The 16810-nt window shown below is 47.1% G+C and overlaps 1 protein-coding gene across 2 annotated transcripts in view; it reads right to left on the bottom strand.

The window, feature by feature from the left end:
• Nucleotides 1-3367: 3367 nt before the first annotated feature.
• The window catches only part of BACH2 (BTB domain and CNC homolog 2), a 383072-nt gene continuing 369629 nt past the window's right edge, over nt 3368-16810 (bottom strand). For both annotated transcript variants that reach the window (XM_052645752.1, XM_052645751.1), the window contains 2 exons: nt 11488-11694; nt 3368-4181 (listed from right to left, as the gene is read on the bottom strand). In XM_052645752.1, coding sequence (XP_052501712.1) covers nt 3696-4181; nt 11488-11694 — 693 coding nt within the window. In that variant the 3' untranslated portion in view covers nt 3368-3695. The remainder of the gene's footprint in view (nt 4182-11487; nt 11695-16810) is intronic.

Here is a 16810-nt window from a genome sequence, read left to right as displayed (position 1 = left end):
TTTTACTTCCTTGGGAAAGCAACACAAGGATTAAATCCAAAATCATAGTGCATCTTAAAAGCAGCATACCTTTAGAAATACAGTTAATAAATTACTTGTACACTATACAAAATACCCTTCCCTACGGCAGCATCACCTCTGATGCCTGAGTCATTAATAAGGGAACCCAGAAGAGGAGGAGCAGGTGGCCCAGTCACTTTTCCAGCTTTTTGTTTGTTTGTTTGTTTTTGCCATGGTTTTGTTCCAGAATCAGTATGTCATGAAGTTATTTTATTCAAGGCACCCCCAGATAACGCAGAGCAACAGACATATACAGCAAAGCATGCACCTGCCCAAGCCGGACCAATCTGAACGAAGTGAGGTTGTCTGGAGACACAAGTAGAAAAAAGGCAGATCCGAGGGGAGGACTAATTTTAGGCAGATGTTAAGTAGCCACAGGACCACCTCCACTGTCCCTGCTGCAGCAGCCCATGCCTACCCCGGCCACTTGGAGACACAATTTCCTGTCACAAGGACCCTCCGAACATTTCATGGCTGGAATATAAATGCCAGAGTTCTTTATATCTGTAAGGACAGAACCTTAATGGTATAACTAGATGTCACCATTCCACACAAACACTATTCCTGGCTATTAACTTGTTTTTCTCTTTCATAAAAGACTCGGGTTGCACTAATGGATCCCAGGAAAAGGAGACAGGCTGGTTTTAAAACTCCACTTGAGGCAACCTGGACCGTGGTTCCCAGCTAGTCCTCCCTTTGAATCAACCTGGAAATAATCTTGACAAGCACATGGTTCAGACCAGTAAGAGACACAGACACGTCACATCAACAACTGAAAAAAGCCAGTTGCTGTTTCTGGTGGACAGTGAACCAAATTCCAACAACTTGTTCAAATCTCCAAGAAATCGAAAGACAGTTTCTCCAGCAGTGTTTTTAACTGGTTCCCATGGAAGGCGTGGCGAGGGTGTGGTTAGGGAAGAGGAAGACATTTGAGGCAGGGGCTGGCCAGAGGAGGCCGTGGGCTGAGTTGGGGGGAGAGAAATACAGGAAACCCCCTCTCCAGCTGGAAGCCAGCAGCACAGGACAAAGGAAAGGGGGGTGTCCAGAACGGGGTCAAGACGACCAGATGCACATGAGTGGGTACCAGGGTCATTCACAGCAATGAGCCAGTTTGGACCTGGTTATGATATGAGCAGAAAACATTCCTATTTTAAAAGAAGAGGAGGTCACTTAAAAAAGGCAGCAAGAGAGTTAAAAAACCAAAAAAAAAAAAAAAACCAAACCTTTTAGCCAACTCTTCCACCAGAACACACACCTATGATGGATCACGGCATTCACATTGAGTTTAAACGAGAGCTGTCCCCAGTTTCCCCAAAGGCAAACCTCACACAGAAGCACAGAACTAGGCCAAGAAATTCCAACAGCCACAACAGAAACCGTAGCTTCAACTCAGAGCAGGAGAAAAATGTATCTTAGACAAGTGCAAACACACACACACACACACACACACACACACACACACACACACACGAGAAAAAACAAAAACCCAGAGGCAGGTTCTAAAAGTGGAACTATTTTCAAAGAAAAGCCTTTTTTTTTTTTAAACCCTACCGCATGAACCAACAAATTTCTGGCATTCATACATACTTAAACATTTAGCACTAATATTTGTACAGAAAAAAGTTAATAATACTAAAACATGTTACTATGATTTCACTTTTCGCCTACATCATATACTAATTTCCCCTTTCACATGCAGCTTTAATATCGTCCAAACAATGGCACAAATGAAGAAACAAAATCAACCATCTAGTCCCCACGGCCCACCACCCCATCCCCACATTAAACTGTTCGGGACTCCTCCCCGCAGCCGAGCTGAAGGACCCACAGGAGAGGGGGTGCTGACCTCTCCCCCAGCACAGGCTTCAAGGGGTCTGCACCCCTTCCTGTAAACGCAGCCAGGGGCCCACACGCCCCCTGAGCCAAGGGAAGCCGCTCTCTGTGGGTTGCAAGCCAACTAGTTTTGCAGCAAAAGAAGAAAATCATCATTAGGAGAGAGTAGGGAGGTGCGTGGTGGGGGTAAGGGGCAGGTAGGGCTCCTGGACGCATCGTGTCCAAAGCCTCAGAATGAAATCTGCCTTCAGACCAAGAGAATTGGTGGGAAAACCTCAGAATGCAACTTAAAGCATTTGGAGAAAGAAGGGAGAAAGAAATGCTTTTGTCTGCGCCAGGAACAGACTTCAGGCTACAACTGTCCTGCTCTCTCCTACTCGGGCGGGGCCAGCGGCATTAACCCCAGGACAGCCGTTTAAAGGTGGGACCCCCAGGGCGATGACTCAAACCCCCTCAGGTGAGTCCCGGGGGAGGCAGGTCTAGGGCTGGGTGGCCAAGCAGCCAAGTCCTTTGAAGGAGAAGTTCCTACTTGTCCTGTACATCCAGAGCAGGCAGAGGCCTGGGGCAGTGTTGAAATGAATGGGACCTACTCCCTGGCTGAGAAACCAGTTCTAACTTGGTATCTAGGAGTTCTGGTATAACATCACGATTCCTGCTGTTTCAATGCACTTTCCAGTGAGATGTCCAAACTCTTTCCCCACTTAGAAATCTGAACATCAACTCTGAACTCTCTGCATTTTAACTTTGCTTAGGAAAAGGTGGGGAGGAGGTGAGATATAAAAATATTCAAGCAGATTATTGTCTACATCCTAGGATGAATTCATTATTTGGCAAGATTGTTTTTCCTACATAATTATCACCTGAGTGCTTTTTTTTTTTTAATTAGCTGTTTTACTTTTTGAAGTAAGAGCAAAGAATATACAGTTTACTTGAGTTATACTGAAGTGACAACTTCATTTAAGAAAATAGGTTTGACCCAAACTCAGTGCAAGTGGCAAAGTTGACCTTGACTGTACAGTATCCGCAAAAAAAAAAAAAAAAAAAACAAAAAAACCCACGATACTCAACTGGCACCATCTGACAGTGCCCAAATCAAACCAAACCAACAAAAAATAAAAGGTCTGAAATAAAATGTCAAAGAAAGCTTCCAACACTGAATTCTGTCCATAAATAAGCACAACTTGAACTGTGAAGCAAGAAAAATGACCAGGTTAACAGTTACAAACTGGTTCTAGCATCAGAGACAAAAGAAGAGGAATGTTGGAACCTGTTTATAAACGAGAAACCAAGTTTCCAGTTTTAGGATGAGAAAATTGAGGCATGCAGGACTTTTGCATATGAAGAGAGATAATATATTTCATATATATTATATATATAATATGTACAGTCTAGCTATAAAACTTTGATGTGTATAGAAGCTGTCTTCCATGAAAAAAGTTGAACATTCAGAAGAAATTCCTGAGATAGGGTTTGTGACATGGGCCACTGAGAAAAGAAATCCGTGGTTGGGTCCTAGAGGTGTTATAGTCTATCCCTGTAAAGACTGAAATGAACCCACAGACAGACAGCGTTGCCACTGTCGTCTTTCCTTGCCTGAACAAGGGGTAGCACCATTGTGAAGGTAACTATATGTCGCTCCTGCTTGAAGGGAGGCGAGAATACTAAGAAACAGTATTGCTGCTAAGACCGCTGTAGTGTGCACCAGATTCCTTCTCGGTTCTTCCAGACGACAGACGAACAGCACTGCAAGCTGACCCAAGGACACCTGTGTGGGAGAGGGCTGAGAACTCGGGGGCAGGCCGTCACTGGGCGTAATCTTTCCTGGGTTGTTCATCCGTTGTACACTTATCAGTCATTTCCTGGCAGAAGTCCACGGTCACCGTTTGGCTCCTGGGTTCCAGGGGAGGCCCTCTCTCAGAGAAGGTCCCTGGGTCAGTGCCTTCCAGCCTCCGAGCAGAAGTACAGTTCTCTGAGGCGTTGCTGGGGGCCCAGGGTGGGCCAGGGGCCGCTGCCCCCTGCTCCAAGCAGCAGGGTGCACTTTCCCCCACCGCGCACTGAGGGGCGGCAAGGTTCTGCTCCACGCTCAGGGGCGCGGGGTTAATACTGGGGGCTGTGGGAAGACCCACGGGTCTGAGGACAGGGCAGTACCGATGCAGGGCCTGGATCTGCTCGGGGCTCTGGATGTCTCGGCAGACTTCCTGGGAGAGGCAAGAGAAGTTGTCCAGCAGTTCTCCCATGCATGCTTTCAGCTGATTCCTCTCTGACAACAGCTTCTCTTTCTCACACACCTGGATAAGACAGGAAAAAGAGGAGACCTGATCCAGCCTGAATGGGAGGAGCTGAGACCCTATGTTCTGTGGGGGGTTCCTACTTCAGTTTTTTGCATCCTACATTAGAGTGTAACTCAAGAGTGACTGGGGCTTCCCTAGTGCCTCAGTGGTAAAGAATCTGCCTGCAATGCAGGAGCCACAGGAGACATAGGTTCGAACCCTATGTCAGAAAGATCCCCTGGAGAAGGGCATTGCAACTCACTCTAGTATTCCTGCCTGGACAATTCCCATGGACAGAGGAGCCTGGTGGGCTACAATCCATGGGGTTGCAAAGAGTTGGACGTGACCGAAGCAACTTGGCACGCATGCATTCATGAATGACTAGGTCAGAATCTAGAAACTTAAAAGCTCCCTATCCAGGGAGCCAGGACCCATATTTTTGCCATGTCTCCCATCTGAGCAGCCCACTGAGATGTGCCAGCGTCCCTGACACCTTCCCTGTGGCAGCTCTTCATCCTTCTCTGAGGCTTAGCCAAAAAAGTGAAAGTGTAAGTTGCTCAGTCTTGTTTGACTCTTTGCGGCCCCATGGGCTATACAGTCCATGGAATTCTCCAGACCAGAATACTGGAGTGGGTAGCTGTTCCCTTCTCCAGGGGATTTTCCCAACCCAGGTCTCCCCAACTGCAGGTAGATTCTTCATCAGATGAGCCACCAGGGAAGTCCTGGCCAAGCAACCAGCAAAGTCTCCACCCACCAGAAAACTGTAGACAGTCAAGGTTCCAGTTTCCTGGTATTTGGGGTTTGAAGAGAATCGACTGGAAAACTCTTCAGTTCCCAACTTTATAGTTGAAAATCTCCCCTAGATATATTAGGGTTTGATTTCTGAAGGTCAAAAATAATTTAGCTGACCAATTCCAACTATAAGACATTTTGTAAAAAGGCAAAACTATAGAGACACACCGAGAAGGCGATGGCACCCCACTCCAGTACTCTTGCCTGGAAAATCCCATGGATGGAGGAGCCTGGTAGGCTGCAGTCCATGGGGTCGCAAAGAGTTGGACACGACTGAGTGACTTCACTTTCTCTTTTCACTTTGCACTGGAGGAGGAAATGGCAACCCAGTGTTCTTGCCTGGAGAGTCCCAGGGACTGGGGAGCCTGGTGGGCTGCTGTCTATGGGGTCGCACAGAGTCAGACACGACTGAAGCAACTTAGCAGCAGTAGCAGCATAGAGACACAAAAAGATCACTGTCTGCCAGGGGTAGGGGTTGGGGAGGGAGGTAAGAGTAACTGAAACACAGAGGATTTTTAGGGCATGCAACACGTCACCGTCACAGCAAATATGTATCATTATACATTCATCCAAACCCACAGAACATCCAACATCGAGTGAGCCCTAAGGTAAATTATGGAGTTTGAGTGATTGCGATTTATCAATACAGACTCACCCACTGGAACAAACACACCACTCTGAGAAGACTATGAGTGAGCAGAGGGAAGGAGCAGGTGGGAACTCTTATTTTCCCTTCAATTTTTCTGTGAACCTAAAACTTCTCTAAAAAACAAGTCTATTTAAAAAAAAAACATAAAAAATGCAAAAAAAATTCAACCACTGCAGTTCCTTATGGTTCACCCTATATCAGCACGCTCTTAGCCTTTGCAGCAGACAGACTAAACACAACGGGTCCTCTTACGATGACTGAGGACTGTGTAGTTAGTCTCAAGTACCCAGTCTCTCTGGACATGGAAAGTGCCCACAGAGGTGCTAAGACAAGCTTAGTGTACTAGCCCAGGGTTCTGAGATGTTCTCCTGAGAGAAAATGCCATATAGACTCTAGTGTTACTAAAATTCATCACCCTATCAGAGAGATGAATGTGGTCATAATTATCTGTGTAAGGACAGAACATAAGGAATCACCCTGAGACGCACTGCTGTGAAATGGATGGAGAAACAGGACATTTGAAGGGGTGTGAAGTGAGTCCTGACCCTTTGCGAGGGTATGCTGAGGGCTGAGGAGTGGATGAGAGAGGATGAGAAAGAGAGAGGGAAGAGGGAAGAGAGATAGCCAGAGATTGAGCAAGAGACAGCGAGAGGAGAGGGAGGCGAACATGTGACCATGGGGTCTCCTTCATGGGAGCTGCACGTGCTGAAGCATGAATGCAATCTGGCAGGTAGTGTGGGCATGTGTGTTGGAGATAGAGATTTACACGGGGAAAGGGCACCTGCTAAAATATTTATAAATTTATCAAGAAAACATGTTTTAAAGATGAAAAATAAACAGATGTACACGTGCAACTCGAGAGAGAAATACATTTTGTGAGTTTGCAAAAGCAGAGTGAGAGCCATGAGGGAGACCAGTGGGAGTGAGTGGGCGGGACCAGCCTGTGGACACCGCCCCCCGGGGGGGCTGGTGGAAGTGGAGGTACGGAATAAAACACATCCGGAGGGCTCCCGAGGAAAGGACATCTTACACCAGTAGCTGTGCAACTTGGACCTCCTTCCCCGGACCTGCAACTCAGCAAACTGAGAGGCAACACCATCCCGGGAAAGGATCGCGGTCTCAATTCTGCCACATCTTCTTGGCCAAGTCACCTACCCCTCCACACCCACCGACCTGCAACATGTCCTGGGCCACTTTCTAGAAGGAAGAATATGAAATGCTCCCTGTGGCAGTGTGTTGGCTCTCTGCAGGAAAGGCCATACAAATCCAGGCCTTGGTTAACAGCAAGATGCTTTAAGTCACAGGTGTACTGTGGATGAGCACGTGATACTCGCATTCCAAGGGGAATGTAGCACATTATTCAAGGGGTTTCCAAAAAGGCAAGGGGAGAACTAGGAGATGCCCTCCGGTTTCAGATGAGCAATATCAGCACAGAGCTCTAAGTTTCTGCTGGGTGTGTGGCTTAGTCTTTTTCAATTTGTTCAATACAACACAAGTACACAGAGAAGAGAGCCAATTACAAAAAATCAGGCATTTCTCAAATATGGGTGATTAGATTTATTCCTGTACCTGGAAAAGAGCACAGGGCCAGAATTACCATAGGCATATGCTTAAGGCTCAATGGCTTATCCCCAGCAGGCCCAGCCTCGCCTGAGTACCCAGCTAAGCCAAGAAGGCTTCCAGAAGACCCACACTCACCAGCAGCAGTATCTGGCTTCCTGACGTCAGCTTAAATTAAACATTTTTGTTGCTGTTGTTACATGTATGTGCTCAGTAGCTCAGTTGTGTCCAACTCTTTGGGACCCCATGGATTGTAGCCCTCCAGGCCCCTCTGCCCATGGGATTCTCCAGGCAAGAATACTGGAGTGGGTTGCCATGCCCTCCTCCAGGGGATCTTTCCAGCGCAGGAATGGAATCTGGATTTCTGACATTTCCTGCATTGGCAGGAGGGTTCTTTACCACTAGCGCCACCTGGGAAGCCTCGTTGTTGTTGGTAGAACAACATTAAAGAAAAATTTTAAAAAAGAAGGAATTTTCAATCCCAGGACTCAGTCACAATTTCCGATACATTTTAGGGCAACAGACATTTCTTGAGAGGCTTCAGTGGGCTTGCACTGGAGACTCAGAGATTGTCAAGACTGCCCTTGTCATGAGGAATCTACAGTCTAGGGCCGGGATTGAGGAGACAGACCGCTACACAGATAATGCAAGACTAACGTGATAAGTATGAAGTCAGAAAGGGCTCCGAGGACAGAGACTCAGCCTCACCAAAGACTCAGGAAAGGGGCTTCTAGGAGGAGACAGTAACCTGACTCTTGAGGAACAAAAGACACAGATAAGAAAACAGTCGAGGACTGTCCCAGGTATAGGAGACACAGCCGAGGCAGGAACACAGAGGTGCAAACGGCAGGAGATGGGGCTGGGGGAAGTGCACCCAGTTAGATTTTATTGGGGGTCCAGTTCCAGGAAGGGAGTGGAAGGTGACACTAGAGGGGCAGATTGAGTCACAGATAGCACAGTGCATCTTGTTGAGGAACCTGGCCTTTATTGTGTAGGTGATGGGAACTGCTGAACATGGGTACATCTTCCCTGCTTGGTGGGTGTTAATTAGATTAAAAAGAAAACAAAACATGACATCCAGGACTATCTTGAGAACGGGTAACATTAAAATAAATTTTCTTCAATTTTTAAATTGCTTTACAATCCTGTATTAGTTTCTGCTGCATAGCAATGTGAATCAGCTATACCTATACATATATCCCCTCCTTTTAGCCTCATTCCTGCCCCCCACTCCCTTCTTACCCCTGTAGGTGTCACAGAGCACTGAGCTGAGCCCCCTGTGCTGTACAGCGGCCTCCCACTAGCTGTCTATTTCACACATGGTAGTGGAGATAAGGAAGTGCTACTCTCTTGGCTCATCCCACCCTCTCTTTCCCCCACTGTCTCCACAAGTCCAGACAACAAGTAACATTTATTCAAAGTTTCTCAAGTGGGCCTTAGGAAGCATCACTACGAACAAAGCTAGTGGAGGTGATGGAATTCCAATTGAGCTATTTCAAATCCTCAAAGATGATGCTGTGAAAGTGTTTCACTCAATATGCCAGCAAATTTGGAAAACTCAGCCATGGCCACAGGACTGGAAAAGGTCAGTTTTCATTCCAATTCCAAAGAAAGGCAATGCCAAAGAACGCTCAAACTATCGCACAATTGCACTCATCTCACATGCTAGTGTTCAAGCTGGTTTTAGAAAAGGCAGAGGAACCAGAGATCAAATTGCCAACAGCCACTGGATCATGGAAAAAGCAAGAGAGTTCCAGAAAAACATCTATTTCTGCTTTATAGACTATGCTAAACACAGTAAAGTGTGGAAAATTCTGAAAGAGATGGGAATTCCGGAGCACCTGACCTGCCCCTTGAGAAACCTATATCCAGGTCAGGAAGCAACAGTTAGAACTGGACATGGAACAACAGACTGGTTCCAAATAGGAAAAGGAGTACGTCAAGGCTGTATATTGTCACCCTGCTTATTTAACTTATATGCAGAGTACATCACGAGAAATGCTGGAGTAGATGAAGCACAAGCTGGAATCAAGATTGCCGGGAGAAATATCAATAACCTCAGATATGCAGATGATGCCACACTTACGGCAGAAAGCGAAGAAGAACTAAAGAGCCTCTTGATGAAAGTGGAAGAGAAGAGTGAAAAAGCTGGCTTAAAACTCAACATTCAGAAAGCTAAGATCATGGCATCTGGTCCCATCACTTCATGGGGAATAGATGGGGAAACAATGGAAATGGAGAGACTTTTTATTTGGGGGGCTCCAAAATCACTGCAGATGGTGACAGCAGCCATGAAATTAAAAGATGTTTACTCCTTGGAAGAAAAGTTATGACAAACCTAGACAGCATATTAAAAAGCAGAGATGTTACTTTGCTGACAAAGGTCTGTCTAGTCAAAGCTATTTTTTTTTCCAGCAGTCATGTATGGATGTGAGAGCTGGACCATAAAGAAAGCCGAGTGCTGAAGAATTGATGCTTTTGAACTGTGGTGTTGGAGAAGACTCTTGAGAGTCCCTTGGACTGCAAGCAGATCCAACCAGTCCATCGTCAAGGAAATCAGTCCTGAATATTCCTTGGAAGGACTGAGGCTGAAGCTGAAACTCCAACACTTTGGCCACCTGATGCGAAGAACTGACTCACTGGAAAAGACTCTGATGCTGGGAAAGATTGAAGGTGGGAGGAGAAGGGAATGACAGAGGCTAAGATGGCTGGATGGCATCACCAACTCAATGGACATGAGTTTGAGTAAGCTCCAGGAGTTGGTGATGCACAAGGAAGCCTGGCATACTGCAGTCCATGGGGTCGCGAAGAGTCGGACACGACTGAGTGACTGAGCTGAACTCAACCTGAACTCTCAAATGTCTTATCTTGCCCTTAGGTTCTCATAGGACACTGGCTTACCATGAGGCAAAGGAGTGTCATGTATAGCCTGAGGACTCAAACTCAGGTCTTGACCACAGTACGTGGCCTCCCTCTTCTTCAGGATGCCACAGACATGGCACCTGGGGTGAATTTCTAGGATTGGGCCATCAGGAAGGATGAGCTGAATGAGGCTGTACTGACTGCCTTCAAGGGTACAGTCAGGAACCAGAGGCCATTGGATTTACCTCCTGTAGCTTAAGGTTGCTGATCCAGAAGGGAATGTAGACTACTGAGTGAGGGGGAGGCTTGGAAGATCAGAGAACAGTCCCAGAGACAAAAGACTCCCAGGCACAGGAAGAGGTGACAACCACTCTGAGGCAGAAGTGCAGAATTCAGGACCCCCGCGCTGCTGAAGGGCTTCAGGAGATCAGGCGGCTGAGGGGCCCCTGGTGGCAGGCTGGCGTCCTGCCCCTAACCTACACCTCCATGGGAGGCAGGAGAAAGCAGTGCAACAACAAGATCTGGGCTCAGACAACCAGACTTGCATTCAAGCTCCATCACATGGTGGGGAGTTACCAACCCTCTCTGCACTCTGGTTTCCTCCTCTGTGAATGGAGATAAAGTAGTACTTTAATCATAGGGCTGATGTGAGGTTTACATGGGACATCTACTGAAAGAGACCAGAATAATACCTGGTCCACATATGCAGCAATAAATGTTAGCTCTCGACTCACGTTGAATGGAAAAGAAGAATAATTATCTCTATGGGAGGGAAGGAATGGTAGTTTCAGATTAGCAGAGGCAAGCTATTATACATAGGATGGATGAACAACAAGGTCCTAGTATATGGCACAGGGAACTACATTCAATATCCTATGACAAACCATAATGGAAAAGAATATGAAAAAGCATATGCATATAACTGAGTCACCTTGCTGTACAAAAGAAGCTAACACAACACTGTAAATCAATTAGACTTCAAAAAAAAATATCAGCTCTATACGAATGTGAAAGTGAAAGTCACTCAATGTTGTCCGACTCTTTGCGACCCCATGGACTATACAGTCCGTGGCATTCTCCAGGCCAGAATACTGGAGTGGGTAGCCTTTCCCTTCTGCAGGTGATGTTCCCAACACAGGGATCGAATGCATTGCAGGAAGATTCTTTACCAGCTGAGCCACCAGGGAAGGTTGGTGGTTTGAGCACACCCAGGGACGACTGCCCCTGTGATCTATACAAATGGCTAAGATATAAAATACTGACACACAATCACACAGCCGCACAAACACACATATATTACACATGTAAAGCTATTATTTTTTGTTAAGAATTCCTTTAAAAATCAATGCGAATGTCCCTGAATGGTGGCCTTTCTCTTTGCCTGTCTGGCCTTTGCTACTCAAAGTCGGTATCAGTCGTGGTCACTCCAGGTTGCTGACAACACAGGGCGGGCTGACTCACCAGTTTGCGGATTTCACATTCTAAGTTCTGAATACAGTCCAGCTTCCTCTTGCGGCAGCGCTGGGCAGCGATGCGGTTTTTGCTGCGCCGGCGGACGTCGTGAATGAACTCTAACTGCTCTGACGTCAGCTTGTGCATCTTGATCATCATCTGGAAGTCATTCCTTGGAAGGTCTGTGATTTGATCGACAGGAAATGGAAGTTTGACCTGCAACCAAGAATAACAGAACATGATTACGGCAGCTGCATTTTATAGTTTTCATTCTGGCGAGTGGAACATCAAAAAATGGTAAAAGCTCCTTTTTAATGATGACCAAGTACTATGAGAACGACTGAAGCAAGCAGTGATGATTCTTTCCTGTTTCAAATACAAATAAGATGAAATATTCAGATAGTCAAACAGAATGTGAACACACACATATTATGATGTGGTTATCATTCCTGAGATCTTAGAAGCAAACAGCATGGAAACAATGGAAAATGTATACACTGCCATGAACACAGCACTTTTGTAAGCAGGGCTCTACAATTAGTTGAAACCCACTTCCACTGAGCCTCAACTCAGTGAAGTAACAATTTATAGACAGACATCATCTGAAGAATCATCTAAAACCCTTGAATTAAGAGAGCCCTGTACACCTTGGAGATGCTGGAAAGATGAAACAGTCGGTGTGATTTGCAGTTACAGCAGAGTAAGGGAGACAGACATAGGGAGAGAACCTGGCGAGGCTATATCATTGTGACCTAGGAGTTAGAACTGGCTTTTAGTCCTTCCTGCCAGACATGAGACCTCAGGCAGGTCACCATACTTTTCTGAGCCTCAGTTTCCTCATCTGCAAAATGGGGCATGTTTTTTAGCTGCACAGTGCTATTATATACCCATGAGGCACTATGGATTTTTGGAAAATAAAATGGCCCACGCTCTCACATTTTCTTTTACAATGTGATGCTGACCTTCCCCTGTCAAAAGGTGGAATGCATGTTCTTGCCTTTTGACCAATACAATGAAGTGGGAGTAATCCATGTAACTTCTGACGGGACATCACAAAAGCTGTACAGTATCTTAGGCCTCTTAGACCAGGGCCAACCTCCAGGCTGTGGACCAGTACCTCCTGACAGATCAGCGACAGCATTTGATTAGAAATAAAAGGCTCTCTTTAGGACACCTTGTGGAGAAGCCCAGGTAGAGAGGAACTGAGGTCTCCAGACAACAGCCAGAATCACCTCATCAGTCCCATGAATGAGCCACCTTGGATGAGGATCCTCCAGCCCAGGCAAACCTCCAGGGGTTGCCTCCTGCCAACATCTGACTTAAACCCCATGAGATACTCTGAGCCAAGCATGCTCAGATCGGCCACTTCTCAATTCCAGACCCACAGAAACAATGAGAGATGTTAAACAATTGTTTGAAGCTTCATTGTTTGAAGCTACAAAGTTTTGGGGTGATTTGTTGCATGGGTGTGTGCCAAGTCTCTTCAGCTGTGTCCAACTCTTCGACCCTATGGACCACAGACCACCAGGCTTCTCTGTCCGTGGGATTCTCCTGGCAAGGATACTGGAGAGGGTCGCCATGCCCTCCTCCAGGGGTTCTTCCCCACCCAGGGCTCGAACCTACATCTCTTACATCTCCTGCATTCGCAGGCAGGTTCTTTACCACTAGTGTCACCTGGGAAGTCCTGGGAGGATTTGTTACACAGCAACAAATAATTAATGCAGACACTGTTTTCAGCAAGAGTCTCACTTTCAAATTCTTGCAAATCAAGGAAAAGGTGAACATCCTCCAAAGAAAGAACACTAGGCATTATAGAGATGCTTTAGAGTCCTAATGCTTCTTTAGCATTTAGCAGAGAACCAATGTTCTCTCAAGCTTCCTCAGCATCCACAAGACAGAGAACACAGACCGGCACCTTTCAGCAGTCTGCCACTACCCCCTTCAGGACTCTCTATGAGGCAGAGACTTCAGGAGTCAGCTCTGGGCCTGTCCAGAAGCTTCTGGAAGTAGAAGGTTGAGTGTTGCTTGGCCAAGACAGTGTTTCCCAGCTCAGGGGCTGAGCTCCTGCTTAACCTGAGCATCTGCTTTGGATACACCAGCAGATGGCGCTATAAACCTAAACTTCATTCAGGCACTAGCCCAGCGCTGTCCAATGCAAACAACGCGAGCTGCCAATGGGATTCTTACGCCTTCTAGTACGAAGTGAAAAGAAACAGGTGACACTAATTTTAATAATATATTGAATAGGACCCAATGTAGCTAAAATATTATGAACAGTAATCAGCATAATATTAATGAGATATTTCACTTCTGGGGGAATACCGCATTTTAAAAACCCAAGGTGTGCCTCACCATTCAGACTAGCCTCATTCCCAGGGCTCAGTAGCCACATCCGGCGTGTGCCTCCTGTACTGGACAGCATAGCTTTAGCAGACGGAACAAGTCGACTAGAGTGAACTTGGATAACCAGAGGAACAGACAGGCCACTCTGGGTTTAATTGATCAAAATCCTTTTGGTGAAGAAATGGCCCTACAGAACCTACAGGGTTATGTCTGGGCCGTTCAGGGGAGTGAGAGGAAGATCTTTAATCCTAAGCTCAGGCTTTTGCTTTGGTTGCATCAGAGGCAGGCAGACCCTGAGTGAGTCTGGACCCTGGCATTTGTGGTTACTTAATCCCTTGGCACAAAGGCAATCCGACTAAATGATCATTTGCCTTCCTGCGGCTGGGTGTGACAGCTCAGTCAGGTTACTTCATAGCTCTGAGCCTGTGAGACGTGGCATTTGCTGAAGGCTCCCGATGGGTGCTCTGATTGAACCTCCAAAGGGCGACCTCTGTCCCATGACACCTGTCCAGTGCTGGCTCAGGAGGGCAGAAATCCCCACAGTCCACATAACAGCACAGTCGGCTCAGCCCTGCTCCAACCGCTAATGACGGGTGGTCAGCACAAACAGCTCCTTGTTATGGGCCCGGCAAACGGCTTTGTCCACGGGCTGTGTTTGCACAGGGCTTATAATGATACGAAAGAATGTTTGATTTCCCTTTTATATGCCTTGGATAACAAACAGACTCAGATCCTGGACAGTACTTACACAACACAGAGGTCTGTCTGTTGGGCACATGGATGTCCCCACACCAGGCAGCAGGCGTGTTTTCACAACAGGGGTGACGATGCTTTGGGCCTCACGGCATCTCCCCCTCTGCTGACAACAAAGCAATTCTGCTGATGCTCTACACAGTGTTTGCTTATTTTCAGACAGAATATATACCTATGGCTCAGGCCACAGGGAAAGTCACAAGGCCTTCTATACCAAGGGCTACTGTATTTAACATTCTCTAGACAGCCTATATATATATATATAAACCCACTATGGTAACAGCGCCGAGGTTGACAGGAAAGAGGAAAAATCAACAAAATCAAAGTCCTTGAAGCAAAAGGCCATATAATTTTTCAGCAGAGCTGTTGCAACTCAAGCTGCTCTGCAGAGGTTGAAGGAAAATTGTCCACTATAGACTTTCTTCCATGTGAAAAACATCCTCCCAGCCCCAACTACTCTGGTCTCTTTCTAAAGTGTGCTGCGACCCCTCGAGCAAGGGAGGGCTTCCCCTAACTGCCAAAGGGAAGCCCCTGACGTTGTTCTTGGAAAGGTGTGGCAGAAACCTTACCACAGCTATTCGCTAATTTTAGGGTAGGAAGTTCCAAACTGACAGGCATCTTCCCTGGAGATCAATGTCAGCCACAGACCCACTGAGGGGCTGGGAAAACGTTCCTTTCCCAGGCTGGCAGGCACCCACCTATTCCTCAAATGGGCTCAAAAGTCAGCTAAAGTGACTTGGCCTTGGACACTGAGAAGCCTGAGGCCCTCCTGCCTTTCTTCCAGCAAACTTTTCTAACCCAAATAGACCCAATAGGGCTTCACATCTTATTTACTGTCCCTCCACCCACTGATTCCTCCAGGATTTCAGTTCTCGGAGGTGACACAGTTTTCATTCCCCAGACCCTCATAAATAGTGAGGTGACGGGATGCAAAGTCCAGCAAACCAGCAGCATCACCTGTTAAGCGGCCAGCCTGCAGCTACATTCAGTGATCCGTCATGCATGAGGCTCAGCATAGAGGCACAGAAAGCTGACCAGGTTGTTTAGAAGGGTGAGGGCCCAAGGGGTCCAGGGAGCCCACGGTCTCTTTAGACAGGTGGTGCCCCAGCTTGGCTTCTCAGTGGAGACTCACTCTGAGTGTCAGGGGCATCTTGGCTTGTCTCATCCTCTAAGGACCATGGTGGAGGATGTTTTCACCCGGGACTCTGGGCTGGGTCAGTATTAATCAGAGGAGGGGATTTCACTCCTGGGGGCTCCACCTCTGGAGCCGATGGTGAAATGAGTGGCCCCTGCAGTGCAGGTAACCTCTGGCCCCAAGGGCTGACAAAAAGTTGGAAGAGGCTGTGACATTTGGACAGTGAATGAAGCTTAAATATTCCTCCTCAGGGCCCCCACCATGGGATGCTGTCAGCTAGACCCCAGGGGCTGGCACTTCTTTCTCACCAGACAGAAATCAGCTGTTCCCTTTCTCTCTCCTGCCAACACCTACCCTGGTTCTACCGCCCAAACAACATCCCCTCTCTTCCAGTGAAACAAAAATATCATTTAAGAATTGTATGAGAAATATAACTTCTAGCAGCAAATTCAATTATGAGACCAAAGAAGAGAAAAGAATTCCCACTCCCAAACACCAGCTCTCCTGGGCTTCCCTGTGACCTTTGCCACCTGGCACGCTTGTTACAGGCTGGTGATCAGCCAGTACTCTGGCTACCTCACCTCACCATGCCTCTCAATACACATCTCACTTGCCTGATGTCTTTGGTGTGCTGGATGGGAGCTACTGGAGAGGCAGGACAGAGATGCAAATGTTGCAGCAAAAGGCGAAAAGAAGCACCTCTTTCGTCTAGAGATCCCAACTAGAAGCACCAGCCCCTGGGGTCAAGCTTCAATCCTATCTCCTTTCTTGGTTTCACTATTAGATGCTGAGCAGAAGCTGCAGGAATTGGATCCTGGGAGAAGGCAATGGCACCTGACTCCAGTACTCTTATCTGGAAACTCCCATGGATGGAGGAGCCTGGTAGGCTGCAGTCCATGGGGTCGCTAAGAGTCAGAGTCGGACACAACTGAGCGACCTCACTTTCACTTTTCACTTTCAGGCATTGGAGAAGGAAATGGCAACCCACTCCAGTGTTCTTGCCTGGAGAATCCCAGGGACGGGGGAGCCTGGTGGGCTGCCGTCTATGGGATCGCACAGAGTCGGACACGACTGAAGCGACTTAGCAGCAGCAGCAGCAGC

Source organism: Budorcas taxicolor, chromosome 9 (genome assembly GCF_023091745.1).
Source record: "Budorcas taxicolor isolate Tak-1 chromosome 9, Takin1.1, whole genome shotgun sequence".
Lineage (NCBI taxonomy): Eukaryota > Metazoa > Chordata > Mammalia > Artiodactyla > Bovidae > Budorcas > Budorcas taxicolor.
Note: the sequence above shows the minus strand (reverse complement) of the source record. Positions and strands in the feature narration are given on the sequence as shown.